At 45.8% G+C, this 11538-nt stretch overlaps 2 protein-coding genes across 2 annotated transcripts; one reads left to right on the top strand and one right to left on the bottom strand.

The window, feature by feature from the left end:
* The first annotated feature begins 413 nt into the window (after positions 1-413).
* LOC104162726 (proline-rich protein 9-like) lies at positions 414-920 on the top strand. Its single transcript, XM_009701533.1, has one exon. The coding sequence runs from the start codon at positions 414-416 to the stop codon at positions 918-920; it is 507 nt and encodes a 168-aa protein (XP_009699835.1).
* A 7172-nt stretch (positions 921-8092) lies between these two features.
* LOC104162727 (keratinocyte proline-rich protein-like) lies at positions 8093-9198 on the bottom strand. Its single transcript, XM_009701534.1, has 2 exons — positions 8815-9198; positions 8093-8764 (listed from the first exon to the last, which is right to left on the bottom strand). The coding sequence occupies exons 1-2, from the start codon at positions 9196-9198 to the stop codon at positions 8093-8095; spliced, it is 1056 nt and encodes a 351-aa protein (XP_009699836.1).
* Between the last annotated feature and the right edge of the window lie 2340 nt (positions 9199-11538).

The raw sequence follows: 11538 nt of genomic DNA on the forward strand, positions 1-11538 counted from the left end.
TGTGCACGAGGCACTGAAGAAGTGATAAGCAAAAGATGGGCCCTGGAACGTCTGCTTGTTTAATTAAGAAAATAAGGGAATGAACTGTTTTCATGTTATGGCTTCTTCAGAGTTTGGCTGTGGGCATTTCTATGAAATTCAGGGTTTATAGTTCTGGTCTTCCTAACAGTGATGACTGCAGGTTCCCAAGAAAGGAAGGAGTAATTTGGCAGTGTTAGCTGCGTATGTCTGAGTCCAGAAATCATTCACACAGGCAATTTTTTCTAACAGTCCTTTTCTCAGTCCAACAGTCCAACAGCTAGCTGTTTCAAGAGCTCAGGTTGTGAATAGTGGCTCAAGAAGAAAGGACGAGTGTCCTGATTTTCTCTCTCTCTTTTTACCTTTGCCTTTAGCTTTACCAGCACCTCAGAAGGATGTCTTGCTACGAGCAGTGCAAACAGCCCTGCCTTCCCCCTCCCATCTGTGTGCAGAAATGCACCCAGTGTGTGGAGCCCTGCAAGACGGTGTGTGTGGAGCCCTGTGGCAACGTTTGCGTCAAGCCATGCTCCGCGCCATGCGTGGAGGTCTGCCCGACACCCTGCGCCACCCAATGCACCACGTCCTGCAGCACCCAGTGCGTGGAGCCTTGTGCCACCCAATGCACCACGTCCTGCAGCACCCAGTGCGTGGAACCCTGCAGCACCCAGTGCGTGGAGGTCTGCCCCCCTAAGTGCATTGACGTCTGCATAAAGCCATGCGCCACGCAGTGCCCAACCCAATGTACCACCCAGTGCGTGGAGCCCTGCGTCACCCAGTGCTGCACCAAGTGCGTGGAGCCCTGCCCAGCCCCATGCGTGGACGTGTGTGCCACTAAGTGTGTCGATTCGTGCGAGACGGTGTGCCTGGAGCCATGCAGCACGGTCTGCTCTCGCCCGTGCTGATCGCCTTAACACGTGAGCCTCGCATGCAGCGCTGGTGCTTCGGTGTTCTGCACTATCCGTAGGCTCATGAGCATCCTCGGAACGAAAAACGAGTTACAGACCCAGCTGCAACGTACCGAGACCTCCCCTGATCTGGTCACTGCATGCTCTCTTTGTCTTGGAAAATATTTCTCTGAGTGCTTCCAGCCTGTATCTTTGCTTCCCATGATGCTACTGCTATCTCAGCAGCTTTTTCTTGGTCAACTGCAGTTGGCCAATATTATACTGCTGGGCATCTTGGGAAGTTATTTAGCAACGACTGTGCTGTAAGGGAGCTGTTGATGTTGGAAGATGTTTCCCCTTCTATTCTTTAATTCTCATCTTGTCTTTTAATGTAAGTCCTCTTGTCTTTTAGTGTTTATGTGCAGCAATAAAAACTGACCATCGATGGCATCATGTGTCTTCTGTCTTTCTTTCGTCTCCTCATTTCCATGTCTTCGGACCCAAGAACATCTTCATTTTAACAGGCTGCTATGGTTGTGGAGGATTTGTGCCTGCAATGCAGTACTGTAAACAGAGAGAGCGTGCATTATAAAGCGGAGCGATGTCTTCTCATACTATAAGCAAGACATCATCTGGTCAACACTTTTCTGAGATACACAAAAAAAGAGTTTTATCCTACTTGAAAATACTGATAGAAATTTAATTTTGCCCTTTGTTAACGACAGTTTTGATCTTTATATCTCTGGATTTTGGAGGCAGATCCTAGAAACTGTTAAAAGGCAAATTTAAGTGGAAGAAAGCCCCAACTCTAAGAAAGAAGGAATTGAAATGTTCTTGCTGTGATTTTAATTATTTCTTAAAAGCATTCTGATGGAGATGAAAATGGTATTTTTGATGAATTCTTCCCACAGTCCTCACTGACTAAATATAGAAAGTAGGAGACTTGGCTTCAGGAGATGATTCTTTTTGTGGTTCAGGAACAGGTCCGAGCCCTGCAAGACTGCAGTTTTGTTCCCAGGTTTCCTGCAGATGCTTTGTGTGGCCTTGGGCAGGTCACGCTCTTGTTATTTATCCATTCCCCATCTGCAACGAGGAGAGGTCACATCCCTGACTGATAGCGTGGTTGGCATTTCGGGTTCATTAACGTCTGGCAGGTACAATAATATTTTAATTCACTTATAAATGCATTTTATATGGAGTCATAATTTTGAAACTGAAGGAGGCCCATTGTCTGGCGGGATGTTATGACCATTTAAATGCTGAGTTTCAGACATAATGCTCCCATTGTCTTCCATACTGTGCATGTGACTTGCTTACCTCTGTCTCCGTGGTGGCCACACAATTTCCATGTCTGGGATGTAGAGAATTGCTATCCACCTACCGTATCATTATGGCAAGGGTGGAGAATATCTAATCTAGAAAAGAAAAGAGTTATATTTAGGTGTGTGTAAACAGTGTTACCAAATCAGCTTTTAATGAAACCTTGTGTGCAGGTGTAGAGAGTTTGATGGTAGATTCCTTTTTGTGTTATTTCTGTCAACATGCAAAAAGTGACATCATCAAACAGGAATAATGATAGGCAAAACAGATCTCAGTCAGGCAAACAAATTCTACACTTGAACACACCTTCCAGTTCAGATAGACAAAGCAGGGGTAGGTGGACCAGACATTCAACAGCACGACAATGGAAGAGGAGACTCGGAACGTGGACCTCTAATTCCTACTGTTGAACGCGACCCTTTGGGGATTCAGCAATGAACTCTGCCTCGCTAATAACTGCTTGCTGCTACCACACGTGTAGAGTCAGTGCCCACCTTCAGGCATGGAAAAAGTCTTAGGAAGTCATACGCAGCTACTCATGAGATCCATCCCATAGGTTGGCCACCTATGATTTCCAAGCATCTTCATCCAGCTCTATGAGCTGTGTCAGTCATTTAAATTTTTTTCTTCTCTCCCTCTCTGCTGCGAGCATTGCACCAGGCACAGTAATCACGGATGGGAGCACGCAACTCTGGAAGCCCCAGAGGAAGTGGCAGGAGGGACCTGTTGGTTTGTGCTCATCACGCTTCCTGCGCCTGTAGGAAAAGGTGTTGCAAAAGCCCTGACACATCACTCTCCTATGCACCTGTGGTTAGTTCTGAGCATTGCTAAGATTCCTCTGTATATTTACAACAAATTAGTGGCATTTGGTCCATGGCACCCTCAGGGTCATTAAGACCCCTGGTGATTCAAGCATCAGTGAGGGATGTTAAGACATGGGGTGATGTTGTTTCCATTAGCACCTTCTGTTCTCCTACGCCCAGTGGGGGCCATGTCCATCATCTCTCCATGTATCATACATCTGTAATGGAGACCGGGCTGTAATTCATAGGGCTGAATATGACCCCACAGGGCATAGCACTGAGGAACATTCAAGGGAGGCTTGAACGACCTTTTCCATCAGAGCTAAAGACAATGTTTCAGTTGAAACATTTTCTCTGTTCCTTCTTTGGAAAAATTTCAAGGGGATTGACATTTTTCTGAAACATGGATCCATCCTCAGAAAAAACAAATTCTGCCACAACTTCAGCAAGGCAAACCCAGCATTTGTAAAAAAAAAAAAAAGTTGTTTTAGTTGCTTCAGTGAAAAACTACGTGAAAGTGCAAGAGAGTTTAAGGGGAAATCTTTCTAATTTCTTAGCAATATAAAATGTTCCCTTCCCCTCTTGGGGAAGGAAAACGGAGAAGGACAGAAGCAAAAGCCAAATACACAGACTGCCAAACAGAGACCTGCTTCCCTTCCCAGGAGCTGGGGTACGGCACCCAGACCTCCCCCACCCCACTCAGGTTTATGCCAGCTGGAGATCTATCCTGGTGATCACAGACAAAACTGTCAGGGAACACCTAAACTTCATGCAAACGTGTGCTGCTGCCTCCGGAGCGGACCAGAGCCATCTCTCAAAACTGAGTTCAGTTGTGGGATCTTTGCCCAGGGTCGGGACGAGATGAATTATTAATAAATTAGCCAGTTATTACCAGATTGGGTGTGCCTTGCATTAAAGACAACAAATCCCCCGCACCTGAAAGAGGAGGCATCTTTCACAGACCTTGACTGAAGTCCAGGTGTATGGAGGTGTCAGTGGAGCAGGTTCAGGTTGTGAAAGATTCTGGTCATCAAGTTAATCTGTTGTCATCAGCTCCCGGGGCTGACTTCTGAAAGCGTATAAAAGCCTCCCATTGGGGAGGCTTATTAACTTGAGTGGCTTCTTTTTCTGTTCCTCCAACAGCAGGAGACACCAGGTGAGTCCTTCTGTGCACATTTAGCTATATAGGTGGGGGTTTCTGGTGCCCTGCTCTTGGGAGACAGGGTGATTTTTCTTTATTTTGTTTATCGAGTAACAGTTTGAGCTCGTCTCCCTGGCGGTTTCACCACTGTACAGGTGAAAGCTATATTATATTATTTTGACTCTTTCTGAGGCTCCAGACAGTGGCTTGCTGACTCTTTGGACCAGCAAACCCTTGGCAACCCTCATAATTTTTTCCCAACTGATAAGAATCCTTGTGGATAACCATCTGGTATGGAATATCAGCTACCGAAGGATGGCATCCACTGGCAGCTTGTCTCGCATCAGTTGAGCGGCCATGGGCTCATCACTGCAGTGTCCTGGATCTCCAGGGCTCTGAGTTTGACCTTGTTCTATAAAATCCTATCCTCACTGAGCAGGAGGGCAGCTCACCTGCATTTAATAGCCGGAGACATGGCTCCTGCTCTGAGCCTCTCAATGGACTAAGCAGAGACACAGCTGTTGCCAGAAGGGATGGTTATCAAATGATTTTTCTCTTTCAAAACCATTTGCAATAGTAAAATGTCACTAGCTTGCTGCTCCTCTTTGACTAGTTTTAAATATTGCTCTGAGGCTCTCCTTGAACTGAGCGTGCTTTCATTAAAATTTGTATCGCTTTGCTTGTCACAGTTGAAATGTTCAGAAAATAGCGAGCAGGAGGAAAGAAAACCCCTCTCACGTGTTTCTCTTCCCTCCACCTCTGTGGCCATTTCCCTGTTTGGATCACAACTTTGTTAGCATGATGCTCGCCTCTTCTATTCATTTATAGACGTATGCCCCAAGGCCTCGGTGGGGCGGCTGGTCTCCGTAGAGGATAACTGTGATGGCAGCCCAGAAAAGCAAACTGGAGTCACCAACACAGTTTTGGTCTAAGCGGCAGCATCCTCAGGGATTTCCAAGGGTGTGTGTTTTTTTTTTGTTTGTGTGTTTTTGCTTGTAGGATTAACTTTTAAAGGCTCTTCACTGTTGGTTTGATGTCAAAGCTGAAGAACCGACCGAAACTCTAATATCCAGAAAGAAAAAGTGTGTAGGGCCTAAAATAACTGAAATGGCACCTTGGTTTTCTTCCAGGCTTAGCAAAGATGTCTTCCCACCAGCAGAAACAGCAGCAGCAAATACCTTCAAAATGCCAAGAGAAGTGTCCTCCAAAGTGCGTGGAGCAATGCCAGCCCCCCAAAGGGCAAGCCAAGTGTCCTGTGAAGAGCATCCCGCAGCAGCAGCAGCAGCAGCAATGCCCAAAGCAGAAGTAGCACTGGCAGCGACGGCCACAAAGTGCCACGGAAGATGCAAATGCTTATTTCCAAACTCTCCTTCTGTCGGCTGGCTCTGCCAGAATAGCTAGAAATGTGCAACATGTCTCATCTGTTTGCAAGCAGAAATTACTTTAAGAAGAGATGCAATTCATTAACTTGGATTTATTCATCCTCTACTATAAAAAAAAAATAAAAATAATCGTGGTGTCATTTTCTTCTGATCTTTAATTTGGGACTTGCTACAATAAAATTATAAGTAACCTCATTACTTGCTTCCTGATATTGTTTTCACTTTATTAGTGTCGTTCATTCTCTTTTGGTTTCTTTTATTAGCCAAAGAATTACTTTAAACATCCACTTGCATATAAGGCACACATACACAGGGACCCATGTGCATTTGCCTTCCAGATTTCCCAATGAATTATTTGTCCATATTTTTATTTCAGATATATCCAGAAACCTACATCTATTAATATGATGACCAAATAGACTAGAAGTGTGAAATGTCTAGAGTAAACAGTGTACAAAATGACCACAATTTCTAGAAAGACCGTTTAAATTCAGGGTCCTTTAGGGCAGAGCTGCTGCCTGGGTGTCAAAACTGACTCAGCATCAACGTGCTTCCCATTTCAGGTCAATATTGAAGTTGTTTTTATCCTGAACTGGAGAAAACTGGGGAAAGTCGGTTTTCTGCAAGATATAATATTGTCAAGTATATATTTGTGAGTCTATTGAAATGATTAATTATGGTTTTAGGGTCTCAGCTATACTCTAACTGCTGAGAAGAAAACAGTCTTTGGAAGTTTTTAATACGGAAAGGAAGATTTTGCTTGCTCAGAATGGATTGTTTCTGATTTAGAAGAACTGGGAAGAGCATTCAGGATGTTTTGGTTTCTCAACAGTACATGCTGGCTCAGCTAATTGATTTCCAGTCAGCTGTATGGCAGAGTAGAGGAGGAAAATTATGAATACAGAAACTGTTGAGTGATGCGATATTGGTGTCGGGCAGACAGACATAAGCTTGCTCTGCAAAGCAGAAGCTGTGCGTCTCGGTGTGATTCTGTGATCGGACAATGAGATTGGGCGTATCTAACACCCATCTAACAAGTACAGGGCCAAACTAGGGAGATTACATCGCTGCTGGCTCGTCTGAAGTGTGGGAAAGACTTCTTTGCTTGGGCTTGCAACTTGCCTCGTAGACATGCCCATGTCCTACACCTGCTGAAGGTGATGGAGTGGCTGTGAATATGTTTAAATGGAGGAGACTGACCGTGGGGATGGCTCGGTGTGAGCCGATGCCCTGTGCCGTGCTCGGGGACGGGGTGTCTCGCTGAGGGACGTTTCAGTGTAATTAGTCTTTCAGTGTAATTAGTGTTTCAGCGCTATTAGCCAGCCCGACGGACTGATGGAGCACAGGGGCTCTTGCAGGTTCTCTAACCTGGGCACCTGGAGAGGAGCAGCGGACCTGGGTTTCCGAGTCCTGATTTGCCCAGTTTTGAGCCTAAAAAATAAGTGACTGTTGCAAGCCGAGGCTCCTTTTCATCTTTTTAGGCAGACGCTATTAAAAATCTCCACGACTTGTTGTTCAAAGTCAGTTTTATTGTTGATTTTCACAGTGAAATAAATCCTGGACACTGTATCAGCCTAAAACAATTAGAGATAAGTACCAAATACATATGCAACGACAGTGCGTGGTGAAACATGTTTCAGGGTGTAATTGAGACAGCCCTGTGTATGCTTCCTCCTTTATCCTGTCTAACAGATGGAAGCCACGCCTGAGGTTAATCTGTTTCAAAACATGTCTGGATTGGATTTAATTATCTATGTATTTTCCACAAATAATGTCAACTCGAGCTGTTCTCTTACACATCCTAGAAAATCCAAGGTGAGCTCTCTGAGGGAAGCGTTGATTACTACCAATTCCCCTAAGGAGATAATCAAGAGCTGACGGCTCTTTTGTAAAAATCTTTCAATTTCCTCCAGCCCAATGGACTTTTTTTGACTGCATAAAATATTCAGCACTATGGATTCATGATTCAGAAAGTCGTGTTGCCATTGACCAGAACCCGTTAGCAGCAGGTTCGGCACAAACCTCGAATCCTCTTATTAATGGGCAAAACACCTAAATGCAAGGTAGGAGATGGCGTTCGTGTACAGGGAGCTGGGGAGGAAGGCACGAAAACCAGGAGGTGGGTCTGGACGATGAGCTCAAGGTCCCTAACTGCGTTTGGGTTAAGTTTGAATATTTAGCTTAATGAACCCTGACTCGTGCATGCCGTTAGGCTCTTTGGTTTCTCTCCGGGCCTTTAAAAGGCAGTGGGATGATTGGGAGAGGGCAGAAATTCGGGCTGCTGGAAAGCTGAATGCATGCGCCTACAGCACTGCTTGAAGCCTTATTATCTATTGACAGTCCCGACGTGTCAGTGAGGTTATGGCTGTTAGTATAGGGTAACGCTAGCGTTAGCTGGGGGGGGAGTTGGAAGCTGTGCTTCTTAACAGAAATTCTGCGATGAATAGGAGAATGTTGGAAAACGACCTCGGGTTGTGAGACACGGGGAGAGGAGGTCTGGGTTTGCAATCTTCTCTTTTCAGGGCTTCCCTTGTCAGCTGCAAGTTACTTCTGCATAGGTGGCCACTGGTTGGGCTGCTTCACCTGCTGCTGCTCGATGGGAGGATGCTTCTCTGGAAGGGAGCACTTCCCTGGCTCAGGGGAGGGAGCAGGGATGGGCACGGGGATCTCCTTGCACTCCTGCTTCTCCTGAGGACATGGCACGGGTTCAGGGCACGGGACGGGGACTGGCACAGGGATCTCCTTGCACTCCTGCTTCTCCTGAGGACATGGTTCAGGTTCAGGGCATGGAACAGGGATTGGCACAGGGATCTCCTTGCACTGCTGCTTCTCTTGGGCACATGGTGTGGGTTCAGGGCATGGAACAGGGATTGGCACAGGGATCTCCTTGTGTTCCTGCTTCTCCTGGGGACAGGGTTCAGGGCATGGAACAGGGATCGGCACCGGGATCTCCTTGCACTGCTGCTTCTCTTGGGCGCATGGTGTGGGTTCAGGGCATGGAACAGGGATTGGCACAGGGGTTTCCTTGCACTCCTGCTTCTCTGGAGGGCATGGGGTGGGCACAGGGATCTCCTTGCACTCCTGCTTCTGCTGGGGACACGGTGCAGGTTCAGGGCATGGAACAGGGATTGGCACTGGGATCTCCTTGCACTGCTGCTTCTCCTGGGGACACGCTGCATCCTCTGAGCAGGTAACAGGATCTGGTACAGGGATCTCCTCGCATTAAAAAACGGAGTTGGTTCAGAGCAGGAAACCGGGGCTGGCACAGGCAGCTCTTTGCACGCTGATTTCTCATTGGGGCATGGGACAGGCTCAGGGCACGATGCTGGCGGGAACGTTGGTGGTAGCTTGCTTTGCTGTTGCTGCTGCTGCTCCTGGGGTGGACACTGGGGTATTACAACCACTGGTGTTTCTCCCTTGCCTGGTTCCACCACCGATGTTGGCAATGGCACTGTTTTTTCTGGGCATGGTACCACTTCTACTGGGACTGGTTCTGGGCAAGATGTTGGGACTTGGTCTTCAGGTTGCTGCTGTGGACATGGGACAGGCTCAGTGCATGGCACGGGCTCTTGGCTTTGCTTTGAAACCGTTTTGCTCAGGCCGGGTGGGAGCGTGATTTCCTGCTTGATTTGCATTTGATTCAAAGACATCTTTGCAGGAAACAAGATTATCTGAAAGAAACGTCAGTGTGTTATTGTATCTGCTAAATGAACCGTGTTGGGATAAGAGCAAATGGTTATAAGAAACATGAATCACCTGCAAGAGTAAAGTTCTCTTAGTTTGCCCTTGGTTTCTCAGGGCAGGTTGCCTAGAAAGAATTACGATTTGCTCTTTCTTTTTCATCCTGCCTTTCAGCTCCTGCTCGGACTCTGTCTTATCTTGCTCCTCCTTTCCGTTCTGCAATGTGGGACAGCCCTGTCAGGTCTAACTGAGGTAAAGCCACTCCTTTGAACTTGGAGCTGATTTACACTTCAGAGCTCTTCCTCCTGCTCTTCCCAAGGTGTTAGCTCCCTTTCATTTCTGTTCTGGGGAAGTGATGAGTGGAGCTGGCAAATAACAGATCTGCTGGTTTGGTAGCGGTTCCAGAAAGTGAAAATAATTATAAAAAAATAATGAATGCTGACGACAAACGTTTAAAAATGTTTGGTGAATCAAAAAGTAGAAAAATATAAGTCTGGGCCCAGCAGGATATTTTATGTTGACAAAACTGAAATAATTCATTTGATTTTGCCCCTTTTAAAATGGTTTCCAGGTTTTACTTGGAATTAGAAACCTGAGGTGTTAAGGCCTCAAGGTGGACCTCATCGTTAAGCTGATACCTTTCTGTAGTATTAAGAGTCTTTGCAGTAACAATAGCCAACTCCTCCCCTTGCTCTGGTTTCACTCTGACTTCGTTGGTGATGTAATAGATTGAGGTTACCTGTGGCACAGTCCTTCCATCTGTCATGGAAGGAATTAGCAGTGGTAATGTGTCCCTATGTTTCTGGATTATCATGGCCACTAATAATACAGGTAGCACGCATGAATCAGAATAATCAGGAGGGATTTCTTCTCCCAAGGCCAGTAATGTGCAACAGGACACATGGGTTTTCCTAACAATTTATGAAACTGCCCCTGTTTTGTGGGATGCTGAAGGCAGGCACCGGACTCAGCTGGGCTGGTGCTGTGCTGCTGTTTTTCTAAAGACAATCTAAGGGCACAAAGAAAAAGTTTAGAATCACAGAAGTGTGGGTTGGAAGGGGCATTTTAAAGTCCCCTCAACGCAGGACGAGCGCGAACACAGCTCGTGTGAGAGTGTGCAAGTTCGTTCTCCCTTCCTCATGTTGCCTACTCCTCTCAGCACATCTTCAAAGCAAATTCATTCCTCTCTTCTGCATCCTCCTAGATCCTGCAGATCAATATCACTTGTCTCTTGCTATTTTCTTTATAAGGCCCTGATAAGATCTTAAATCAAATTAATATGTTGCTCTTGACTTGGTTAGCTCGAATGAGACAGGACGCTAGGAATACTTTCACCCTTCTGCTCCCTACAGCCCCTCATACTCCCAAATCTCTCTTTTACAAAATAATTCTTCAATGAAATTGAAGTTTTAAAAAATATTGTTGTTATAAATAGCAGAACCACAGGAAATAGGTTTGGAAGGAGCTTTAGGAGGCCGTTTAGACCTTCTCCTTCCCTGAATGCAGGATCAGCTATACTTAAACCAACATAATTTTATCTAATCTATTCTTCAGAAAGGGTCTAATTTAGCACTTAACTATCCTCAGATTTACACGCAATCTGAGTTTGCCTTGCAGAGTCCTTCTAAGACTGCTTGTCCTGCCCCGATGCCCACAATTTCTCTTCATTGCAGAGATCTTTTGCATATTCAAAGGCATCAAATAAAACACTTCTTTAAAGAGTCTGCCTACATTAAGACAAATAGGAAAATTCTAGACATCACAAAAAAGTATCAGTATTCTCTGACTTACCCAACCGGTCAACAGGGAGAAGCACAAAGTCAAGTGGATGGTGGAGCAGGGAGATTTGAGAACTTTTATATGGTTTCAAAGCCCTGCCTTCTGGGAATGAGTCCTCCTAGGTAATGAGCTCATTCTTTCACAACTGCCGTTGTGCGTTTCCGCCACAGACTTGTTTCACACGTAGGCATTGTGAAGAGAGGCTTTTGGTGCAGAATGTGTTTTATTCCCCTTTCTGACTAATCTGATTTAACAAAAAACTTTCGGCGTGAGTAAAGGTCGTAACCCCAGGTGCATGCATTCGTTGCAGACTCCCTCAAGAACAGAGGTCTTGGTGTGGTGTCAACCAGTATGATTCCACTTCAGCCCACGCGTGTGTCATTTCATGTCAGCTGATGCCCCCTCTTCTTAGGATGTATTTGTAGTTTGAGGTGGGGAGGCTAATCTGTACTTCTCTCACCTGCTTTCCATCAATGAGTTCTCTAAAGTGACTTTTTTGTGATTCTATAAACTAGTGATGGATGGGTTTA

This window comes from Cariama cristata, unplaced genomic scaffold, assembly GCF_000690535.1.
Source record: "Cariama cristata isolate BGI_N322 unplaced genomic scaffold, ASM69053v1 scaffold4776, whole genome shotgun sequence".
NCBI lineage: Eukaryota > Metazoa > Chordata > Aves > Cariamiformes > Cariamidae > Cariama > Cariama cristata.